Raw genomic sequence first — 24,611 nt, 5'->3', positions numbered from 1 at the left:
TTTAACCCCGTCCTCCGTTCCGTCCGTCGCTTCAAGCATCAAAGGCCAACGGCTCACTCATCAGCCGGTTCACGAGAATGCAGTAGACACTACAGATGAAGACTGACACGTATACACATTGTTTTTATGCGTCTGAGTTGAAATACTTGAAATTGCGTGTCTTTTTCACCGCGTCTACGTGGAATGCAAGTTTTACTGCATTGAAACCAGTAGTTTATAGGAAATGTAGACATTTTACCTTACATAATAGAGGATGTACTTTGCATAACAGAGTGATCTGTGTGTGTGCTGATAGTATCAGGGTTTTAAAAATAACAGCTATTAGTGTTTGTGTTTGTTTAATACAAAGAGGTATAAAGATGAAATCTAAAAAGATCCTGTTATCTCACCACCCAAATAACCCCTGATGACATTTCTTTCAATGAAACTAACAAATTTGTGGTTCAGACGGTTCAGAAAAGTCGAAAATGAAAAATGAAAATCTTCCCCTTCCCCCATCAGTCTTTCTCCCTAAGGATAGCTATTCTTATTAATTTCTGGTGAGAAAATCAACGACCCTTAACCTTTGGTGGGGAGGGGTCACAGATCCTTCTGAGAGTCTGCTGGAGACTATGGATTATTCTAGCCCTAGAAATATACATTAGCTTTTACTCATAAATTCTCCTGGCTCCCAGGATACCTGAAGTCCAGACAAAGATTTCCAATTTAAATCTTTGGACCACCTTATGTACAAGTGAGAGGTCAGAGCATATATAGGGCAACTGGTAGGGTCACTCGTGATGGGGTTAAGTTTCCCATCGCCCTCCAGTAGACCCGGGCCACTGTGAAAGTTGTGGTATTTATCTGTAATATGTATGTCTGTGTGTATTGATGGCTGTATTTATCTTAATCTTCGCCTCAGAACAGGTATCCCCACCTTGCACCTCACCTAAACTCTGCTTTGGCTGTGCTATTCCATACAGTTAACTGCCTCCCTAATGATACAGGGTCTGATATTTGTTTAGTTACATACCACTTACAAAGCACTTATACACTCTACCTCTTTTCTTTCTCACAACAATTATGTGTAGCAGATAGAAGAGGCCATATTATTCACTGATAGGAAACTAAGGCAGAAATAGTACAATCTCAAGATCACAGATACTCAGAGGTAGGTTCAGAGCCAGGTTTTTGGACTCCACGTCCCATCACTTTGTTCATCCACTCAAACCCTGCCCTCCACCCTGATTCCTCAGCAACTGGCCTTTCTTTGTTCCCCTTAATGCCCTTCCCACAATTCACACATTAAATCTACCCCTGAACCTATCTGTTCCACCTACGAAACCTCCCTCCAGCCCAGTCACCATGGCCTCTCTCCATACGCCAAGCCCTCTTTGGCTTAAATACAGCAGTGTCTCTCACTTGAGTCAATGCTTTGACCTGAACTCCCTTTTCCAGTCTCATCCCATCCATTGCACACACCTTAAGCACCTTAAGCTCCCACATTGAATTTATCACTTTCCTCCAACTTCATGCCTTGAATTTACATATCTTCTTCCCTCCACCTAGAAAACCTTCTCTTTCTTTATTCGCTACCTTAAAAATTCTTACTCATTCTTCAGAGCCTAGTTCCATCATCACCTCCTCTGGGCTTTCCAAGATTCTTCCTGGCAGAGTTCATCTCTCCTGCTGGACTCCTTCAGCAGGTTGTTTCCCCATCTAGTTTAGCATTCTATACTTTGGACACAAATGAATCCATTTGTTAGCCTACTTCCTGATAAATAAAATTAATAATTAACATTTATTAAATAATCGCCATTTTCCAGGAACTGTGCTAAGCTTTTTACATAGATTATCTTGTTTGATCCTCACCAGAACCCAGGGAGGTAGGTACTCTTATAATTCTCATTTTCAACTGGGAAACTATGGCTGAGAAAGCGAAAGACTGGTCCAAGATCTCACAACTAGAATTACAGGAAAACTCAGAATGAGAATCAGGTCTGGCTGCCTCCAAAACCTGGACTCTTTGCCCACATACTTGAAAATATCTCCCCTAAGCTTTTGGCTCCTGGAAACCTGAACTCCTTCAGGCTCATTTTCGTAATCCCAGCATCCAGCCCAGAACACACCTAAGCCTGAGTCAGTGAAATATGAATAGTTATATCAGCAATAACTAACACTTGTAGTACAGTTTTTCCTCTGTATTAGCCACTGCTTCTGAGCATGTACTCATCTATTAACTCATTTGATCCTTATAATAACTCCGTGAGGGGGATGCTGTGATTTTATAGATGAAGAAAATGAGGCTTACCCAAAATTAAGTGACTTACCCATTTACTCTGGTAAATGACAGAGTCACGATTCGAATCCTTCTCGATCATGTCTTAAATCCCGTAAAGGTCCTAATTCCATATCCCTGCATGTTTTGACTGCCAGGGTCTTTTGTTCCATCCTGACTGGGCCTGCAGCTCATACCTGTGCATGAGACCTGCAGATTGGAGAGCCTGAATAGCTGCTCTGCCATGACTGTATCTCCAGGCTTAACCTTCCTCTTGGATCCCCAAGAAAGGAAGGGTCTAAAGGAGGGGAAAAGGTGATGCTCCCCATTCTCCACCCATCAAATGAATAAAGGCAGAGTGCAGAAGTTCAGCCCATGGTGGTTTATAAACATGTCTGCAAATTATTCGACACTTCTCCTATCTAAAGATAGAGCCTAATTCCACAGTCTGAGTGACTCAGTTCTAATAAATAGAATACAACGGAAACGATGCTGCACGATTTCTGAGGTTAGGTCATAAAAAAGATACACCATACACCTGACTCTTTCTCTTGTGACACTCACCATTGGAACTCAGACACCATGTTGTGGGGAAGCCCAAGCTATATGCAGAGACCACATGAAGGTGTTCTGGCCAACAGTCCAGCCAAGGCCCTGCTGACAGCAAGCATCAACTGTGAGTCAGCCAGATTCCAGATGATTCCAGCCCCCAGCTTTCAAGCCACCCCAATGGAAGCCAAATGGAGCAGAAATGAGTCATTTTTGCTGAGCCTTACCCAAACTAAAAATTCATGAGCAAAATAAATGTTTTCATTTCTTTAAGCCACTAAGTTGTTTGGTTTTTTTAATTGCAATAACATTGGTTTATACTATTATGGAACATCACATCTCTGTTTGTGTATACCCTACAGCATGTTCAGCATCCAAAAATTTAGTTCCCATCCAACAGTATACAGTTGATCTCCTTTACCCATTTTGCCCTTTCTCTCTGGTAATCACTGCTCCGTTCTCTTTATCTATGTGTTTGTTTTTATTTGGTTTGTTCATTTATTCTGTTTCTTTTTTTTTATATTCCACATATGAGGGAAATCATATGGTATTTGTCTTTCTGTCTAACTTATTTCACTTAGCATAATACCTTCAAGGCCCATCCATGTCGCAAAGGGCAAGATTTCACAATTTTTTATGGCTGAGTAATATTCTATTGTGTATATGTGTGTGTACAGACAGGTATCTTCCATATCTTAGCTGTTGGGGTGAATATACCTTTTCAAATTAGTCTTTTCTAATTCTTTGGATAAATACCCAGACGTGGGATTGTTGGATAATATGGTAGTTCTATTCTTAATTTTTTGAGAAATCTCCATAATGTTTTCCATAGCACCAATTTATATTCCCACCAACAGTGTATGAGGATTCCCTTTTCTCCACATCCTTGACAACACTTGTTATTTTTTGCCTTTTTTGATAATAGCCATTTTAATAGGCATGAGGTGATATTCATTGTGGTTTTGATTTGCATTTCCCTAATAATTAGTAACGTTGAACATCTTTTCATGTGCCTGCTGGCCATTGATTGGTATGTCTTCTTTGCAAAAATGACTATTTATCTCCTCTGCCCATTTAAAAATTTTTTTTTAATATTTAATTTTGGGGGGAGGAGGCAATTAGGTTTATTTATTTATTTTAAATTTTTTTAATGGGGTGAACTGGAGACTGAACTGGGAGTTGAATCCAAGACCTTATGTATGCTAAGCACACACTCTACCACTGAGCTATACCCTTCCCACCACTGCTCACTTTTTAATCAGGTGGTTTGGTTTTTTGTTGTTGAGATGTGTGATTTCTTTTTATATTTCAGATACTAACCCCTTATTGAATATACCATTTGCAAATATCTTCTCCCATTCCATAGGTTGTCTTTTGTTGATGATTTCCTTTGCCATGCAGAAGCTATTTAGTTTGATGTAGTCCCAGCTGTTTATTTTTGCTTTTGCTTCCCTTGCCTGAGGAGTCATATCTAGAAAGATATTGCTAAGACCAATGTTAAAGAGCATACTGCCTATGTTTTCTTCTAGGAGTTTCATGCTTTCAGGTCTTACATTCAAGTCTTTAATCCATTTTGAATTGATTTTTTGTGTATGGTATGAGATAGTGGTTAATTTCATTCTTTTGCTTGTGGCTGTCCTTTATTTAAGACTGTATGTTCTCCATTGTATGTTCTTACTCTTTTGTCAAAGATTAGTTGTCTTCTGAGGGGGAGGTAATTAGGTTTCTTCATTGATTTCCACTTGGAGGAGGTACCGGGGATTGAACCCGGGACCTCTTGCGTGCTGAGCATGCACTCTACCACTTGAGCTATGCCCTTTCCTCAAAGATTAGTTGTCCATATGTGGGTGGTCTATTTCTGGACTCTCAATTCTGTTTCATTGATCTATGTATGTTTTACTGCCAGCACCATGCTGTTTTGATTACTATGGCTTTGTAACATAGTTTGAAATCAGGGTGTACGATATCTCCAGCTTCCCCCTCCCCCCAGGATTGTTCAGTCACTAAGCTTTGAGGTGGTTTGTTATACAGCAATAGGTAACTGCTAAGTTTTCATTTATCACTTCAGACTCAGGCATGATCATCTAGATTAGGAACTGAGATTGATCAGACTTTGTAAAGTTCTAGAAACTTTATTTACTTCTTCTTCCTTGGAGGAACTAGCAGCAAAACTCTAAATCAAGAAAAAGGCATGGCAAGGAAGAGGAGTTTTGGAGAAGATACTTGGGGGGTGGTGAATGGGTGGTAAGTCACCGCAATGACCAAAGGGGGCAAGGGGCAATTTATGTGGGTAATGGGACACCCCCAACCCAGGGACTGAGCAAAAGAAAGGCTCACACAGGGCTGCCCAATTGCCCTCTCTAAAATCACAGCAAAGAGCAGGGCTGTGCAACATGAACTCCTTGGACCTATGCTTTCTCTCTGCAAAAGCACTTCTCAGGCATCATCATGCAAGCATCTTTCTTTCCTCCTGTCTGAAAAACTCCCTACTCAATATTTTCAAGGCTAAGCTCTTTTCCTATGCTGCTTAAAGCATTATTCATACTATGTCATTCACATGAGGCTTAGGAATAAGGAGTTCTCCTTTTATTATCCCCTTCAAGGTCCCATCTACCCCGTCAACCTACCTCCTGCCTACTAAATTCCAATCAGTCCATTCCCCACCTCAGGCCCTTTGCATATGCCCTTCTTTTTCCTTCTCCAGCTGTGACAGAGCTAGTTTCTTCTGGTCTCACCTGTTCAGAGAGGCTTTGTCTAACTACCAGTCATTAGTCTCTATCTCTATATGCTGTTTCCTGTGGAACTCTTATCATAATTCTTTTTTTTAATCTATCTGTTTACAGTTTCTCATCTGTCTTCCTCATTATACTGTCAGTTCCAGGAAAATAGATCTTGTCTGTTTACTGCCCTCTTGTCTCCCCAACGCAGGGCACATTGTAGGTGCTCAAAAAACACATTGACTAAATGGGACTGCTCTTTGTTTCCCCTCCCCCTCTGAGCTTTGTCTGTTCTCCTCTCCCTTCTGACCTTTTCCACTTATTCCCTCTCTTCTGTCTCTGAAGATACTCCTTTTTTTAAATGGAGGTACTGGGAATTGAACCCAGGACCTCATGCATACTAAGCATGGGCTCTACCACTGAGTTGTACCCTCCCCCCAAAGATACTCCTTCTTTCCTATCTTTTTTTTTTTTTTTTTTTTTGCAGTTTTTTCTTTGGGTAGGGGGAGGCAATTAGGTTTATTTATTAATGGAGGTACGGGAGATTGAACCCAGGACCTCATGCATGCTAAGCACACACTCTACCAATTGAGCTATACCCTCTCCACTTTCTTTCCTATCTTGACCTTCAAGTTACCCCGCCTTTCCCAACATAGCCCCCATGTTCTTTCCCCAGCTTGCTCCACCAAGGTGGCTTCTGCCCTCTCCTCTCCATAGGACAGTGCTCTTGAAGGCCACGAGGGACCATCCCCTCACCAAAACTGATCTCTTCCCAGTCATTTTATTTAACTTCACTGTAGTACGTGTCAGGGCCGATCATTTCCCTTCCTCCCTCCTGGACATTCTCTCCTCCCTTGACCATCACAATAGTCAACAGAAGCAATTGCATTAAATAAAGGGCTGATGAGAGCTGAAGTGAGACACACTGAGTTTGAATCCTGGCTCTGACACAGAATAAACTTTGCAACCCTGTGCAAGTTCCTTAACTTCTCTGAGTGTCAGCACCCTCAGCTTCAAATTGAGAGCCTAAATGCAACTTTGGTAAATTTGCATTAGAGTGTTCTTAATTGGAAGATAGTCTCAAGTGAAGTGTGCAGTATGGCAGATGAGAGCCAGGTCCTGGCAGGGTCCACTGCTCAGCCACCCCACCTAAAGCAGTATGACCCTGGGCCAGTTGCTTAATCTCTCTGACCATCACTTTCCTCAACCACAGAATAAAGAATCTGAGAGCGCCTTCCTCATAGGTTGTTGTGAAGATTAAATGAGATAACCTGCAAAGCATTCAATACAGTGTTAGCTATTTTTATCTTATGAAAACAAACAAACAAACTTAACCCGAGGACAGGGTGAGGGAGATTTATTGTAAAGAAACAGATTCTCCCAAATTCCAATAAAGTGTTAAACAACCACAACTTACAAACGGCAATTCTGGGAGCCTCACCAGAGGGAATTAGTGAAAGTCCCACTAAAGCTCCGTCCTTCCCTTGTCTTGACTTGACTTGAGGCTGCTACTGAAACGTTCAGTCTCTGTGACTGCGGTCTCAAAATTCTCAATTGCTGGCAGAGAGGATTTCATTGGTCCAGACAAGCACCCTTGACAAAGCAGCTGTGGACTAGGGCAGGGGTCCTGGTTACCCAGCAGTGACTAAGCCCTGGAGGGAGGGGGCAGGGGCTTTTCCAGGCATAGGAGCACCCAATTGCATCAGAATTACCTGAGATAATGTTTATGAAAGTGCCCTGCACCCAGCAAGATGTCCTTCTCCCTTTCTGACCATCCCACAGTCTAACTTTGCTGTTCCCCCCAGTCCTCTCCATCCTCTAAAGGTAGACATTCCTGCCTTTCATTCTAAAATCCATCCTCTTCTTTCCCTAATTCCCTCCCTCCCTTACAAACTCATCTATTCCTAGCACTGCAAAGACCACTTCTCTTCTGAAAACTCTTTTATGCTGAGTTGTATTAGGTGCAGATAAACTACTTTCTCTCCTAGGTCCACAGTAACTTCCTCTGTGAAAGGACTTTTCCACATCTATAAAACAAGACCCTTTTAGTTCTAACACTCCATAATTCTATTAACTGTTCTTCCATCATGCCTTCAGTGTTCCTGCCTCTGCCTTTCCACACACCGTTCTCTTTGCCTGGAGAACTTTCCCTGTTTCATATCACTGCTTTTGTTTAATTAACACATATTGAGTATCTGCTGGGTTAATAGATACCTCTTGGGTCCTGCCTGTTTCACAAGTCCTCCTTTCCTGGGAATTGCTCCCCTCCACACCCCCATCATATGCTGGAATAGGTCCCTTCAGCCACATCTGTATTACATAGTCCTGTTCTCCTGGCCATAGATGATTAAATCAAGGGGTGACCTCTGATGTTAACTGGTTAATCAGATTCTCTCCGCCAGGAATTTGGAATTTGAAACTGAGAGGCAGGCACAGAGCCTGGGAGCCCTTAGAACTGAGTTCTATTAATGTTAGCACTTTCAAGAGGGCCATCCATCAACTCCCTCTCAGAAGTCCCTGGAGATCCCCTGATTCCTACTCTTCCTAGCCTGACTGTGCAGTAATTCCTTGGAGTCCATGGGATACCTTGACAGCCTTCCAGTATAAGTTCCTTTTTACCCTTTTGGCCAATGCTCTTTTCTTATGCTTTCAACCAAATAACATTAACCAATACAATCGTATATGAGATGCCATTAGGCTTTGGTGACACAAGATCACGTAAAATACTGTCTGTGCCCTCCAGCAAATCCTACTCTGTGTTAAATATTGTAACTTATAAAGCCCCCTTCCTCCTTAAGTTTCCCCATATTCCCCAAGCAGGATGAATCTGTCTTCAGTATCACCATTGCATTTTGTTTTACCTCTCTTACGACTGTAAGATCTCTTGGAGCCATTTGGAACATCTGCCTCTCCCACTAATTGCAAGCCCTTTTAAAATCAAGAACTGGATATTTTGTCTGTCTCTTGGCTCCTAGCACAATATCACAAACAGATTATTCAAAAGAACATCTGTTACTTTGTCTGCCTTTCATCCTCTCCCCTTTCTACTGGTAACAGCAACCCAATTTTCCTTTGGGAAATCATCCTTCCTCCACTCTCGATTCCATGCTTCAGGTGGGTTCTGGAAGTGGGACACAACCCAGCTTTGGTCAGAGGCCCAGTGACTTGAATATGTGACCCATCAGGACCAGTGTGCACCATATCTGAGATTCTGGAAGGATTTGAAAAGAAACCCTCTTAACTGGGGTGGTTCAGCTATAACCCTGCAGCTATTGATGGTCATCTTTGCAAACACATGGGGCAAATCTGATTATTAATGAAACAAACAGTAGAAAACTTGCATTCAGACACTCCTGGACTTACCATCAGGAACTTTATCAACTACATTGAATCTCTCTGTTTTCAGCTTTGGTTGGATTTTTGTTTTGTTTTCTTTACTGAAGCCCATTTGAGGTGAGTTAATGACATTTCAAAAAAGTCTTGTCATTCATTCATTCACTAACAAATGTTTATTGACATAGATATCTTCAGAAAGGGATGAGTAGTATGACTGGGTTGGAGCTGGGAAAGAGGTTGGTTTAAGAGGGGAGGTGGAAAGGGGAAGACTATTCCAGAGAGAGGGAATAGCTTGAGCACAGGCCCACAGGACTGAAAGTGTGTGGTCCATTTCTGGCCAGCAGAATCCCTAAAGAGTATATTGACAAACAGTAAGAACTGGGGCAAAGACCACTCTTAAGGGACTTTGTAAGCCATGTCAAGGAGCTTAACCTTTTGGTCAAAGAAAGGTATTTAAATTGTAAGTTATGTTTTCTTTTAAAAAAATACTACCTTGATCTTGAGGGAAGGGTATAGCTTAGTGGTAGAGCACATGCCTAGCATGCCCAAGGTCCTGGGTTCAATTCCCAGTACCTCCTCTAAAATAAATAAACCTAATTACCCCCCCCCAAAACAAACATAAACAAACAAACAAAATCTGTCTTGATCTTGATCTCTACATCTATCTGGCAGCAACATAGGGAATGGATTGGATGGAGAGTCTAAGTCTAAAGTGAGTTCAAATGCTCCAGGTAAGAGCAGATGAGGGTCTGGACCAGATTGGCGGCAGCTGTCTTCTACTTACTCTAAAGGAAAGTTACCTCTTAGGAATAAGGACTTTGGAGGTGCTTGATAAATCAATGTGAGGCTATAGATGAACTTCCTTAGATCCCAAGTAATGTTTTATGGGATCCTTTAAGAGATAATACCCTGAGTTTATTGTCTGATTCTAACCATGGAAATAATGCTAACAATGGGTGGGCAAGTTAATGACTGGTTGATGGAAAAAATGCTTCGTGGGCATGGAACATTGGAATGCCCATCAAATCCTATTGGTAGGCAGTTGACTATTTCATCAGTGCCTGAGACCAACCCTCCCTCTCCCCTCAGCTGCAAGAGAAGAGAAGGAGTATTTTCTGATTTTGGGAGAGCTTCTAGAGCTGTGGCCCCTTACTGTGATGTAGAAGAGGAGTGCTATGGCTCAGGAGGCAACAGGAAAGTTGCTGTTCAGAAAATGAGAATTGCTCTTAACAAAGTGGTACCCAGTATAGAATTGGGTAGGGAAGGCATGACAAAGTGATTTGGATGGTATTGAAAGTGCGGTGGACCAGTGAGGGGGGTGGCTTGTGGACAAAGGGGGAGGGGCCATGAGCCTTATTGCTGTGGGTAAGAGAAGTAAACAATGGCCTGGTATCCCAGGGCCCTTCCTGGTTTCCCTCAGGCTTATTACTCTGCAGCTGGGGTCTTGACGTCATTCTCTGCTTCTCACAGCTGTACAACACATCCCAGAGGAAGAAGGATCCTTAATATGTCTCTCTTTGCAGGAGGGAAGTTTCCTGGCTCCTAGGCTCTGAATTCTCAGCCTCATTTTTCATTTCTTTTTTGTTTTAATTTAAAAAAAATTTTTTTTTGTTTTTGTTTGGGGGAGCTAATTAAGTTTATTTATTTACTTATTTATTTTAATGGAGGTAGTGGGGATTGAACAGGACCTTGTACACGCTAAGCATGCACTCTACCACTGAGCTATACCCTCCCCACCTTCATTTCTTTTGGAGGGAAGCCAACCCTTCCTGGGGGAGTTAGAATTCTAGATTCTGCTGTGCTTGCTGCTGGGGGCAGGGGCAGGGGAGTCCAAGGGGAATGTATGGTTCCTGAGGAAGGACTCAGCTTGTTTGAGGTGGTGGCAGGAGGCTGGGATAAAGCCCCAGGAATGACTTTGTTTTTATGAGTGACACCCCTCCCCAGGTGATTCTGATGCTGGTAGAACCCACGTGATGATCAGAGGCCATTGCTGTAGGAAATCCATAACTTGTGGGCAGATAGGGCAGGCTGCTCATGGGGAAGAGAGGCTGTACAGTGAAACAGGTGTCCATCTCAAGGCTGTGGGGAGAATTAAGTATGTGTAACTATGTGACCATGACTGCCATACATAGTGTGCACCAGAATCCTTTCTCTATGATGTTCAGGCCTCAGAGTCCGGGCCTCTGACTTTTCAGCTCTCCCAGGCTGCCTCCTCTAGGCCTGATTTGGCAGCGTGAATTTGGGGGAAGCTCTGGCTGAGTAGAGAAACTGGTCGTGTCTGGAGGGCTAATGCTCTGACAGCAGGGAAGTGGATCTGGATTGTACAGGGTTACAGACCATAACAGTTAGACTGGAGCCAGGCTACCTGACTTAGAATCCCAGCTCTACCATTTCCCAGCTGTGACCTTAAAGTCACTCTGTGTTTCTCCAGTTCTAAGTGGGGATGATAATAATAACCCAGCCCCACTCCCCACCCAAGTAAGTGAGGCAAGTTTAAAACAGCAGTCCTCTGTCTTTCTTTTCCTCCCTGGTTCCCTCCTATCCTCTGGAACTCATCCTAGGTAACTGCCTTTGGAGAATACAATCCAACACAGATCCTTTTAGAAAAGCAGGTTTATTGGTCGGGCTGCTCACCAGGACACAGCAACATGAGAGGCTCCTCAGAGCCCACAGGAAACTGTATCTGCCCACAACTCAGGCCCCTTCAGCCCATCAGCACCAAGGGACCTTGTCCCACAATCCCCATCCTCCCTCACCTGATGCGTCTCCAACCATTCAGAAGAAAGAAGAGAACCAGGAATGGGGGGGGGGGGTAAAAAAGCAAAGCTTTGTATTGTAAAAAAGATGTGTCCCCAGGCTCCCTCCCTGCACCCCTATTAGCTGCAATTTTAAAATGCAGAGCAGGGAAGATAAGGCCGAGGAGGGAGGGGAATAAGGAAGGTGACTTCAGCTTTCTTCTTTGGGCTGTGACTTGCAGGGGCAGCGGCGGGGGGCGGGGGGGGGGGCGGCTGTACTTGCTTTAGATTAGCCACCTTTACTGTGAAGGAACAGGGGGACTGAAGTTCCTGAGGAAAACCTGGTTAAATGGACTATAGAAATAAAGCCTTCAGACTGCAAGCAGCACCCCTCTCATTGTAAAGATTCAGGAGAAGAATCCACAAGGCCAAGGAGGTCTTGGCAAGTTCTGCAGCTCTAGGGAAGGATCTTGGAAGAAACTGCTAGGAGTGAGCCAAGGCTGGGCTGCTCAGCACGCAGGAATACTATAATCTCCCCTCCAGCTCTCAGCTTGGTGGCCTGGCCATTAGCACCTTACTCTTTCCAGTCTGCCTCCCCGCTAACTCCCAGCTCTCAGCAGTCTGGTGCTGCCCTCTTCTGGGAGCCTAATTTTCTAGGCTTTGAGAAATGGGCTGCCCCTAGGGGCACCATCCAGATTCCAGTTGAGTCCTGGGGTGAGGCTTACCTCTCTCTTCTTTGGCTAATGGATTTCTCCCATTGCCCTCCCTCCTTATCCTGAAAGTGGTCCTGTCCTCTGAGAAACCCAGTAAGCTGGGATTCTTGTCCTGTTTCTCATGTCTCTAATGAACTTTCTTTTTTCACCCATGTCCACCTTCTACTATTTCATGTTCTCCTTCCCAAAGCCATAGCCATGTTCTCCTGTGTGCAGATTCATAAACACGTAAGTGCAGCGCCCCACTTCCCGGCTCCCTAGGCCTCTGTTGGCTCCAGCTTTCCTTATTGGGATCTTTTACAGATACAGCCTGTGCTACACCCTCATCCAGGGTCATGGCTCACTCTGCCCTCTCTTCCCAACTGCCCCAGATTCTCCCAAAACTTGCTTTCAGATCCTTCCAGTATGCGGGCAAGGGGCCTCTTCAGGATTCATTCTTCCCTTTCATGGTAATTTTGGCTTTGAAGTCGCCAGGGATCAGGATGAGAAAGAAGAGTTCAGTGAGCAGGAATGACAGCAGCTGGGTATGAGTGTGATGGGGAGGTTGGGGGGAAGGCAGCCTGCCCAAAGGGGGAGCCCAATCATGTAAGTGACAGCAATTTCCCCTAGGATCCCCAACTTGGACCCCCAGGACAAGAAACACCGCCCTCTGCATTTCCAACCAGCCCATGCCTAAACTGGTGCTGTCTTAAGTGCAGGCTGCCTCCCTCTCCTGTCTTAACAGCAGTAAGACTTGGAAGGGTGCTTCTTGAGGGGAGGTGTTCTCAATTTAGAAACATCTCAGCCCATTTCGGGCAGAGAGAAAATGCGAAAGAGAATGTTCAGAGAGGGAAAGGAATGGGGCGGGGGCGGGGAAAGGCGGGGCGGCGCGGTCTCCCGGGCACAGCCCTGCGTCCCGCTCAGTCGCTGTCGCTCTTGTCCACCAGCACGGCGTCCGACTCCTCGGTGATCTCCAGCAGCGTGTGCACGTCGGGGCTGCTCCCGCGCAACAGGTCGGTCGCCTCGCCGCGCTCTGCGCGGCCCTCCTCCTCGTCTGCGGCCACCTCCACCATCTCGGTGGCCTTCACCACCTCCACTTGGCCCTCACGGATCTTCTTGACGTGGAAGGTGAAGGGCGGCACCTTGTAGACAGCGGTCTTGGAGCGCGCGTAGACCACGTGGTCCGGCGTGAAGGACTTTCGCAGCTTGTCTCGCGAGGTCTTGAGCTTCTCGCGCCGCTCGGCCGGGACGAGGCGCGTGCCCAGCTTGTTCATGCGCTTCTCCAGGGTGTGCCGCGTCTTCTCCAGGTTCTCCTTGGTCTTGAGGCGGGTCTTCTCCAGGTTCTCGCGCGTACGCACCTTGGTCTTCTCCATCTTCTCCTTGGAGAAGGCCTTCTTGAAGTCGTCCACGCGCCGCAGGCCGCTGCGCTTGATGCGCTCGGCGCGCGACTCCTCGATGACCTCCTCCACCTCCACCGCCTCGTCAGACGACAGCTCGAGGGCCGCCGCGTCCTCCTCGGGCCGCTCGCCCTCGGCCAGCTCGTCGCCCTCCTTCTCCGGCAGCGCCTCCGACTCTTTCAGCGACTTGCCGATGCTCACTTTGGCCGGCAGTTTCACTTCATCCTAAAGGAAGAGCAGAGCGAACAGATGAGGGGGAGCAGAGCGGGAGAGCTGGGCGAACCCCGCGCGGAGCGGTGGTGATCCTGGCGAGTGCGTGGTACCCGTGAAAGCGGCCTGGACTGCTTCGCCTTTATATCGCCAGCGCCTGGCACAGAGCGGGACACCTCATGGTCCCTCAAGAAATATGTTTTGAATGAATAGTAAGTATTAGACGGGGCGAGGAGGGAACTGAGCCTCAGATCCAAGCCTGATCGGCGTTATTCCACTTAAGTATCTCTGCAGCCCGCCAACCCGCTCATCGCGCCCTTCCTGCACCCGTTTCAAACCACTCCTTAGCTTTGCACAACTTAACACAACTTAACTTTGGAAGTGGGTATAGCGCCCTCTAGTGCACTGAGTCCCTCACTGCCGGAGCCAGGCCTAGAAGCATAGGCGTTTGGGCCCTTTGTTTAGGTTGAAGGGTGCGGGTAGGGGAATAGATCACAGCCACTCTGAGGCGGCCCCCAGGTAAAGTAACTTGAAGGCAAGGGAGTTCGTTTCCCAGACTTAATATCATTTCAGAAGAACCAGTTTTAGGGAAGGGGACCTGTTGCCCTTCCCTCCTCTCCCCCGACTCCCATTCTGCCCCGAATAATGTTTGGCTCAGGCAGAGTCATTCTCCACCACCAGGTAGAAATTGTGGAAGAAGCTGGCTGGGAGCCAGGGACATGTTTTCTTCCCAGCCTTAACGTTTCGTTTAATTCTGACGTCCCTGCCTTGGAATGGAAGGGAGGGACTACTTTTCCATTCTTGCTTTTTCCCCTGGAAACCAGAGCTCAGGGGGCCAGGAGTAGGACGATGGTCCCAGAATCCCTGAGATCCTGGAGCTCTGAGCCAGCTATACCCTTTTCCCCTGGGAGGACCTAGCATCGTTACCATTTTCCAATCCGGGAAGATTTTTCCAAGATGCTAACTCTGGGCCAACATTTCAGAATCTCAGGATCACCTCTCCTGAGAAGACAGGGTAGATTGAGCACAGAAAGGGAAATGGGGCATAACCCAGAATGTGAACAGGCTCTCCTCTTTGGCCCAGACTTTTTTTTAGGAAGGAATGATAGGCAGTAGTTTTTCTTAAGGGTTTTGGGAAGACTGTTTTGCAGGATTGTAAGAAAACCCCATCTGTGAATAATGAGGCAACATGAACTGACCCCTCTGCACAGGTACACACACATTCTCTCTCTCTCTCTCTCTCACACACACACACACACACACACACACGGGTGAGCACGCACAGGCACATAACATGTATGTTGGCTGCTTGGTATCTCTGCACCACCTGCTATAGAAATTCCTTCCCCAGCCCCCAACCTCTTTCCTCTTCCCTCCTATCCACATTCCCACAGAGTTTCCTGGTTTACATTGAAAACTAGGAACACCTCCCAACTTCCTTCCCTCTCTGTCAATATCATTAGCAGGGACAAAGAGGGAATGTTGGCTCCACCTCCTCTTCCAAACTGGGCACCAGCTCTGCTGGGCACCAAGCCATCTCAGGCTCTCATTACTTGACTACACCTCCCAGCAGGCAAGGTGACCTGGGCTCAGGGCATGCTGGGACTTGTAGTCTCTACCTGCCATAGGTGGCTTGGTACTGTCATGGGCATCCTACGGCATTCTGTCCATCCCTCTGCCTCTTATCACTCACAGAGGCATTGAAAGGGTGTTTTCCTTGCTCTGAGTGTAGGAGGGCCCCAGCCTCTCTTAGCATAGCCCCTGGTTTCTAGGTGTACCCTTTGTGTCTCCTTTTGCAGTCACTTCTCCCTGCCTGCTACCCAAGTCCTCTCTTACACACCATTTTAGGACTCGCTATGATCTAAACTCTCCACTACTTCTTCATCCATCTCTACCCAGAATTTACCTGCAGCTCTAGTATCAAAAAATGCCAACTCTGATCTCTCCTGCACAGGTTTCCAGTCTAAAAACCCACCCACGCTCCACCAAGGTTTGGAGAACGCCTCCTTTCACTAAGCTCAGACAATATGGATGAATTAAGGGAAGGATTAAGAGTGATGGGTGGGGAGTAGTCAGGAAACAGTCCCTGCTGCTGGAAAACAGATCCACATTGTCTCCCTGCCCCACCCCCAGCATCCCTGATTCTCCCCTCTGCTCCACCCCAACCCCTAAAGGCTGAGCTGCCTGGTTTTCCTGGCCTCTGGCTCCCTAGATAAAGGTCTTTGCCAGCTGAGCTTGAAATTGAACTTGGCTGGGGAGAGAATTGCAGACTTCTTGTAGCCAATCCTGTTTTCCTAGTGCCTGATGAAAGGTCTCGAATACAACATCAGGGAGCAATTCCAGTAAGGGGAGGTTTATTTCCTGGATTTGGGGGTCATCTCCTGCAGTCTGGAAAGGTACCTGGGAGTATAACGCCATTCCTTGCAGGCTTCCTTCAGAGTGATGGCTTACATCAGAGGAGCTACCTTCTTGGTGGAAGGTCAGAGGGTAGAGGAAGAAACTATTTGACCTAAGTCCTGGATAATATCCAGTGGATTGGCTCTGGAGAGGATATACCACCATGACTTTAGCTTTTCCCCTCCATTAATGGATTTTGTCTTTTCTCCCTGTTTCCAAGCCAGGTTTCCCCTATGACTCACAACTTTAGAGTGTTGTCTTGGGCCCACCCAGTTGGCCTATTGCTATAACAACCACCAACACAATCCCAAAGCACCTCCCCCCACCCTGGGCACATTGGCTCAGCACCCTTGTCCCACCCCTACTTCCCCTGGCAGAGCTGATAAGCCAAAGGAGGGGCCTCGGGGTGGCAAGGAAGGAGAGCTCTGCTTGTTCTGTTTCTCCATTTTTATTCAACAAAACCACCAGTCCCAACAGGCTTGGTTTCCATAGTTACCTTTAATGACCAGGTCTGAACAAAAGCATGTACAGCTTCCCCTGCCCCCCACCAAGCACACACAGTTCCCCAGCCCAGGAAGACACAGTCCAGGATGAATTTAGAGGAGCCCCAGGGTGGCTCTCAGCTCCTCCCACTCCACTCCCCAATCCTGGTAGGTAAACTTAAGATCCTCTAGTTTAGGAAGAAGCTTTTTATAGGATTATAACTTAACTGAGCACCTACTATGTGCCTGATTCTTGGCCAGGCACTTCACATTTGTCAGGGAGAAGGGACAAGTGTCATACGGCTCTGGGTAGAGCCTCTCTTGACTCAGAGCTAACCAGTTTAGTCCCCAACCACTGCCTGGGACTAGCCAGAGAAGGCATTGGAGAGGTAATTCAGAGACCCAGGATCTACTTAGAGAGTATGTTAGAGGGTGCAGTCTCAGGGAGAGGTGAAAGAGGGAAAGTTCAAAACCCAGGACCTCTACTTTAGGTTGCCAAGAAAAGGGAGTAAGAAACACAAAAGGTAGAAGGGTCTTTCTTTTCTGAGATAGCATGATTCTCAGCAGGGGTGATGTTGCCCCCAAGAGGGTGGAAATCAGTTCTTGAGAGTAGATGTTGCAGTAGTTTGTAGTGCTCCAAAGAGTCCGCATATATAGTATATCTGTAATGTTAAAATTCCATAGAGGAGAGGACAATTGGGGGGAGGGGGAATGTCTAAAAGGACTCCTTATGGGAAGTGATCATATTTTTTAAAAAAGAGTTGAGAAACAGTGCCATAGAGAGGCCAGAAGATCCAAGCCAGAGCCAGGGAAAAATGTACCCCTTCTGGCCTCTCTTGAGTTGGCAGCTGTTGGGTGCCCCGCCCAAGACAGGGTCTGGCAAACAGAAGGGATCTCTTTGCAAAACATTTTCTAAAAAAACTGGAAAAAATAAGTGTAAATGTTTTCCCCAGCTGCAGGGAGGGGGTGGAGAGGGCACAGAACAGACCCCAGGCCTGGACCTCCTGAGGGCCCTCTCCAAAGAGGCTTTGAGCCAAACTGGCCTGTCCCTGAGGAGGAGGCCAGAGGGGGAGGGGAGGGGGACTCAGAAGCGTGGGCAGTTTCAGGCAGTCTCATGCAGGCAGCAGTGGGTGCAGCTCAGGTGTGGTGTCTGGGGTGTCTACTATTAAGACAGAAACCAAGAAGTAGGGGAGGGCCCCTTCCCGTCATCTCCCACCCCCATAGCCTGAACTCTGCATAATACGAGAGTGTTTTCACAATATCCGTCAGTCACCCACTCACAAGGGGCAGTAGCTTGGAAGAGGCCGGCCATCCCAGAATGACCCTGGGAATCAGTGAGCTGGTGGTGGACGAGGGGCAGGACACCCCTCGCCCACGGCCCCGTGTGACCCAGGAGACCCTAAGCACGCCCACCGGCTGTCGGCTTCTCTAGGGTGGGCAGAGGCCCAGGCTCTGGGTAATAGGGCAGTGTCCTAGGCGTCTGGTCAAAGTGTGGGAGCTCAGGCACTGTCTCAGGCTTCAGACCAAAGGGCTCAGTCTCAGGCAGAAGGTCAAAAGTCACGATCCTTGGGTGTGGCCAGGTCTGAGGGTGCATTCAGCTTCTTCTTGGGCTAAGATGAGGAAAAGGGGTTTAAGAGGGGCTTGAGATGGGTGCAGATGGGGTGAGAAGGAGGAGGCCTTGGTTGGCATGCAGAGTTGGGACTGTAAGTAGGAAGGAGGGGAGCACACAAGTATTAGGATGGAAAGAAACCATGTTTTAAATGCTTCATCCAGAGGGCCCTGGGGTCTAAAAGGGTGGGAAAGACCCTGGTCCATGAATGAATAGACACAATTTAATCAGAACCCCCTCCCTCCTTCCTTCTAGAATCTTCCCTGGTCTCATCCTTGGCCTCCTACCTTCTATCCCTACCCAGCTGTGGTCGTGGGATGATGCTACTGGGGTTGGAGTGATGAGGGAAAGAGGCTGCTGGGGGCGGGGAGGGAGTTTTCTAAGAGGCCACTTGTTAGACTCCAACTGGGGAGGCTCCAATGAGCAAAAGGGAAGGCAAACAACTTCACTGTCTTGAGTCAGACGCTGCTTATCCCCCCAGGCAGGGTGGGCACAGTGACGCCACGAATAAGGAGAGGGAGAGGCATGGCAGAGGGACATCCTGGCTATTTCCCCTTGGCCACGTCCCCACCTCCTGCCTCCCTTGCTACGCATCCCCCACCCACTCATGGGCTATCAGACACCGAGATGCACAGAGAAATCAGGACCCAAAACCAAGCTGTTTTTATGACAGGTGGGCCTATGTCCTGGGGCACCCAGCAGCAGCTCCCAACTCCCTCCTAAGTGGCTGAGCTGCCCCTCTTGCTTTGGACAATCAGGAGAAGTCAGAGGATAAGGACATTTGGGGGCACTACCAGATTCTGGGGACAACAGTGTTGAGTAAGGCATACAGCCACAAAAACCCAAAGCAGCAGGTGCCCACCTTTCCTGTAGGGTCCAGGGAAAAGGTAGGAGTGGCAAGGAGGCTGAGGAGAAAGGAGCCAACATGGTCCTGTCTTAGCCAGGGAGCTCCCCTCCTTATTCCCTGCACCCCTACCCTCCACTGCCATTAGGCCATTGCCTCAGCTTCAGCACTATGAGGCTGAGCAGCTAATGGCCACCAACCCTAGCCACTCAGCCAACACTGTGCGCGCGCGCGCACACACACACACACACACACACACACACACACAGCAGTCCCAGGGCCAGGACTGCACAACTATCTCCATTAGAGAATGAAGGAGCCAGAACTACCCTAGGTTGGGGCTAGCTCCCCAATAATTTCTGCTGCAGAGTCTGGGAATGGAAGGAGGAGGCAGGCAGCAGAAAGTATAGCAGAAGAAGGGGTACACCTGGGTTCTGGCCCCAGCTTTGACCCCCCAAACACTTGAGTGACAGTAGGCAAGTGATTTCTTCTCTCTGGGCCTCAGCTTCCTCCACTGCATAATGAAAGAGCTGCAGTTGATTATCTCCAAGGCATCTTCCAGCTCAAAAAGTCTACAGTGACAGAATGATTAAACACTCACAATGGTACAGTTCAAACAAAAAAAAGGAACAAACCACCACACATCTCTGTGGTTGGTTGCCTAGCAACAATATTCCCTCTCGTCTCCCTATCAGTTGCCCACTCTGTGCCATCTCTTCCCTTTTTGATTTTGACCTTTACAATAGTCAGACTTTATTTACTTTAAAATCAGAGAGAGGAGTATGATTTCCTTTGGTTTTAAGAATACCCCTAAAAATATGCTCCCATGCTCCCAGCTTTGAATGCTGTGACCAGGAAAAATTACCCAGCTTTTCGGAGGAAGGGTGTGGTAAGCACTTTCTCCACTAGGCTTAGGGAGTGAGAGGGACCAGAGCCCCAAGTAGGGAAGAGTTTTGCACAAAAGCGTGGCATTCTTCTGAAACAGGGTAGCCCTGATTTGCTTTGAGTCCAGGAAGGAGCTATAGGTTGGGTTAGGATTTGGGGAGGAGAAGCCAGCAGGCCCTCATTCCAGCCCTGGTGTCTCCTCCCCTTTAATGCCCATGAGCCACCTAAGCCCTTAAATTCTTCCTCCTCTTGTCCTCAGGCCCTTGGAGCAGGTCTGATGGGTCTACATGTAGGTCACTAATTGCTTCATGAAAAGTACGGAAGACGTTTATTTCCATTTTAGCTTCCTTTCTGGATTCTAAAAGAACTCTTAATAATTTCCAAATCAATAGTTGTCTGGGAGAATTGGCTCTTTAATGACCACAGCTCCTCCTATTTGCCTGGTCCCAGAGTCTGCCTGATCTTCTCAGCAGTTCTCAGTCCACTGACCCCTCGCTACTAGTAGAATTCACTTCTCTCCTTCACTAGCTGTTGCTTACCTAGGAGTCGCCTGGGATGGGATTCCAAACTGCTAGTTTTGTTTGGGAGACAAGGAGGGAAATGCCGAAGGACAGTAATGACTCAGAAGTGAGTTCAAGGTGAGGGCTTTGATATTCTGCAGAGGGAGGGGGTGACTTTCTTGTGTGTGTGTGTGTGTGTGTGTGTGTGTGTGTGTGTGTGTGTGTGTTAAACTTAACCTATGAAATCATGTCTAGCAGTTCACTGACACAAAGGGATTCCCTCCTTTATCCTCCAGGAAGAAGGTTATGGGAGGCCAGATGGTCTGATCCCACAGCTGGGGCCTTCCCATCCTTTCATGCTCCTTCCACTCCACCCCCAACCCCCCCCCCCCCCCCGCGCTTGCCACATCATCACCTCCCACATCTGCAGTGGGGAAATACAGCATCCCCTCCTCAGTTCCCACACTGGAAAACTCACACCATCCCAGGAGGCTTTTTCCCAAATCTCTCTGCCTGGCCACCCAAACATCCTACCCCCTCAGCCTGAGTTGATAGTAAATGTTGCCGCCCCTAGTCTTCCCTATTAGGCCTGCCAAGGCACAGAGCTATTTTTACCTCATTCTCTTCCCAGGCCTGCAGCCCTCAGGGAGGAGCAGCCTCTGCTTTCCTCCAGCAGCTGAGTACCCCACCCCCTTCCCCCCACCTGGAACATCTGCTTTGCAGCTCAGGGAAGTTCTGCTTCCCTGAGCCCCACCCCTGTTGCTGGAATCTTTTCCTTACCTCTGAGCTCCTCTGAGTGGGGTGGGACCACTTTAGCTGTTAGTTATTTCCCCTGTGGTTTAGGGGCTCAGGGTCCCCACCTTGAGCCATTCCTTCTACTGCAACTCTGTCTCCCACTGGCCTTGATGTAGTCAGAGCCACCGGTGATTAGACCTCACCATCACCACACACAATGCACAGGCACAGATCTGCTAACTGCTGAGAAGCAGTAACAGACATGCCATTGGCATCTGCACAAAAGTCTGTCTCTCTATAACGGTCCTCTCAGAATCTCCGTCTTCGACATAGGGAGGTTTATCTCCAGACTGAGAACTTTCCCAGGTCCTGTGGTCTGGGACATTAAGAGTGAGATGGGTCACCCATCCACGTCCTTCATGGCACTCCTCTACCACGCCAGGCTCTGGAGAAAAGATAGAGCTGGCTTGCTGTCCCAGAGCTCTGCCTTGTTCTCCTTTCTTTGATGCACCCCAGTGCTAGGCAGGTCTCTTAAAAAAATCTCACTCACCCCCCATCCTACTTCCTTTCAGCAGTGAGGTTAAGTAGAAACAATTCTAGGCAAATATTTTCTACCAGATAGTGCTGTATGGGGGAAAGCAAACTGCTTAAAGCCAAGTACCTCTTGGGAGGAGACCCTGGGCATTGGGAGTAGGGGGAGAGAACCGCTTTAGCCTCTGCTCCACCACCATCACCTCCTCAGATAAGTGCCAGCTCACTTAGGTCCACTGCCCCCAAAATTACTTGTCCCAGTCTGCATTTCTTTTGGCTGTACCAAATTGACCAAGCCAAGGACTTCACCGCATCCCTGATGTACACACAGAACCCAGCTTGACCAGGGCCTCTGAGTGGTCAGTGAAACCACAAATCCCTGACAGAGGTCCCCTCCCTGGGGTGTAGTTGGGGGTGGGGTCGGGTGTCTGGGCTTCTTTTCTTTCCATTCCCTTCAGTAGGGAGAAGAAGGGGAAGAGGGATCATTGACCAACTCCTCCACCCCCACAAGCTCACCTCCTTGGGTGGGAACATCAACCGGGCCCTCAGAAGCAGGAAGGAGAAGAGACTGGGCGCATTCCCACCCCGCTGAAGATCGCTGAGCACTCATCTCAGACCCACCCTTAATGGGAATAGGAAGGGGGCGTGGAGAGGAGCAGAACACTGAGATCCCCCGGTTTACTTGGGGTTACGATACAAAAACTCCATTTTTATACAGGCGGGAGGAATAGGGGAGAGGGAAGCAACAAGCTGCCTGGGCGGAGCCTGGGGCGCGCCAGCCTCCTCCCGGCTGTCCTCCCGCCTGTCCTCCAGTTCCTCGGCCGCCCCCGCAGGTATGCGGGGTGATTCAGCGCGCCCAGACCGCAGGCTGGGCAGGGGCTGTTTCTGCCGTCCACCAGCCCCTCCAGCACTCTTCATGCCGCCGGCCACCACCCTCCCGCCGACTTCTTCCAACAGGCCGAGGGTAACCTCACGCCGCGGGCTAGGGTGTCCCCAAGGGCAGAAAGTGCCGGGAAGCGGAGGCAGGTCGCAGCAAGAGGCCGGAGTAGGCAGCGGAGGCTGATGCGGGGGCACGGGGTCCGCAGGGGCATGCCGGCAGTCGCGTCCCTCGCCTGGCTCAGCCCCTGTGGTGCGTGCCTGAGCCCTGAATCACCCGCTATATCGGGCGAGCAGCGCCGGAGGCCCCAAACCCGGGTCGCACCGCCAGTGTCTGCTTACAGCGGGCCCCAACGGCCGCCAGGCACTCCGGCTCTCCACAAAACTTCCTCCAAGTAGGAAGACTTTTGACAGCCAAGTCGGGAGCGATCTGCGAGTGACAGTGTCCCCAAGTCCAGCCCCCTAACTCGGTTCCACTTCGCGTTTGACCCCATAGAGAAGGGGCTGGGTGAGGAGGCGCGGGGGGCCGACCGCACCTCTCTGCTCGGCGCTCTCGGGGAGCCCGCCGCCCACCCTACCCCAGCAGCGCTCGCCGGAAGGAAAGTGGGTTCCCTGAGCCGGATCAGAGGGGTGGGAGAGCCGCGCCGCGGGCATGCCCCCCCCCCCCCAGCCCCAGTCGGGGGACAGCGGGCCAGGCGCGAGCCTCTGGGCGCGGTCGGCCCGCCAACTCACCTGGTAGATCATGACTTTAAAGTTGCGGCGCCGCAGGAGCTCGGCCTCGTTGACCTCCAGCTTCTTGATCTGGCCGGCCTGGCGCTCCAGGCTGCCGCGCACAGTCTTCACGTTGACGCTGACCTTGCGCACCTTCTCCAGCAACTTGCTCACGGTGTTGCTGGTGGTGGCGTGTGCCTTGCCGAGCTTGCTCAGCTCGCCTTGGATGCTCTGCACGGCGCCCTCCATCTCCGCCTGCCGCTCCTCCAGCTGCGCTTGGGTCAGCTGGATCTGGTCGACGGCGCCGATGATTTTGTCCAGAAGGCTCAGTACCAGCACGCCGTTCACCTGGTCCGATTTGATCAGCTCCTCGGAGCCGGCCCCCGACGGCTCCTCCGCCGCCGGAGCCCCCATGGTGGAGGACCCCTGGTCCCCGGCATCGGAGTACCCGGAAAGCGGTTGCTCGATGATGTGGAGCTGGGTGTCCTCCATGGCTGCCCGGAGCCGTGCGGGGCCGGCCGGGTGGAGCTGGAGCTGGAGCTGCAGCTAGAGCGGGAGACCGGGAGAAGAGGAAGAGCACGAGGGGGGAGATCGAGAGAGAGCGGAGAGCGGAGGAAACTCGAGCAACGTCCGTGCGCACCGGGACGGTGGCCAGAACTGTGGGGCGGGGGATCGGTGAGTTCCCCGGCTCCCAGGCCAAACCCGGGAATCTCGTCGCCCATTGGCTGGCCCGACCCTAGAAAGGGAGGGACCGGGGCAGAAGGGGAGACCGATGCTGAGGAAGGGGGGGCAACCCAGGGGACCCAAGAGCCGAGCGCCCCACCCTTCCCGGGATGGTTGGAATAGTTGGAGCGGGAGACTAGGGCCTCCGTTGGCTGCGGAGGCGGCGGTGGCCAGACTAGGGCGGAGGAATGTGAGCTGGAGATAGGAAACAGGTCCTAGAATGTTGCTCTACTTTTCTCTCTCGCTCTTTTTGCTCATCCGGAACCCCCCCCCCCATCCTTGTAAGTTCTAGAGCGGGTCGTCAGGTGGGACAGGAGATCCTGAAATTACGTGCAAAATATTGTATTGTATTTGCCTGTGTCCAGTTTTTGAGAGGGAAAAGATCCCTGACTTCCACAGTCTTTTCGAAGGGGCCTCTTACTATC

At 49.1% G+C, this 24,611-nt stretch overlaps 2 protein-coding genes across 3 annotated transcripts in view; one reads left to right on the top strand and one right to left on the bottom strand.

The window, feature by feature from the left end:
• Positions 1-11,454: 11,454 nt before the first annotated feature.
• On the bottom strand, positions 11,455-24,111 carry CAVIN1 (caveolae associated protein 1). The gene is made up of 2 exons (XM_010968992.3): positions 23,485-24,111; positions 11,455-13,908 (listed from the first exon to the last, which is right to left on the bottom strand). Exons 1-2 carry the CDS (start codon positions 23,953-23,955, stop codon positions 13,207-13,209), a joined length of 1,173 nt encoding a protein of 390 aa, XP_010967294.1. The 5' UTR covers positions 23,956-24,111; the 3' UTR covers positions 11,455-13,206.
• The window catches only part of ATP6V0A1 (ATPase H+ transporting V0 subunit a1), a 76,342-nt gene continuing 75,729 nt past the window's right edge, over positions 23,999-24,611 (top strand). For both annotated transcript variants that reach the window (XM_074343370.1, XM_074343378.1), the window contains exon 1: positions 23,999-24,138. The gene's annotated coding sequence lies outside the window, so the exon portion shown is untranslated. The remainder of the gene's footprint in view (positions 24,139-24,611) is intronic.

Source organism: Camelus bactrianus, chromosome 16, assembly GCF_048773025.1.
Source record: "Camelus bactrianus isolate YW-2024 breed Bactrian camel chromosome 16, ASM4877302v1, whole genome shotgun sequence".
Taxonomy (NCBI): Eukaryota; Metazoa; Chordata; class Mammalia; order Artiodactyla; family Camelidae; genus Camelus; species Camelus bactrianus.
The sequence above is the reverse complement of the archived record's forward strand: the minus strand, read 5'-3'. Positions and strand labels throughout refer to the sequence as shown.

Bases quoted from the DNA above. Each gene is read 5' to 3' on its own strand.
- CAVIN1 (XM_010968992.3), bottom strand. From the start codon at position 23,955: ATGGAGGACACCCAGCTCCACATCATCGAGCAACCGCTTTCCGGGTAC. The intron at 13,909-23,484 runs GTGAGTTGGCGG...CTCTTCCTTTAG, and splicing joins TTAAAGTCATGATCTACCAG to GATGAAGTGAAACTGCCGGC.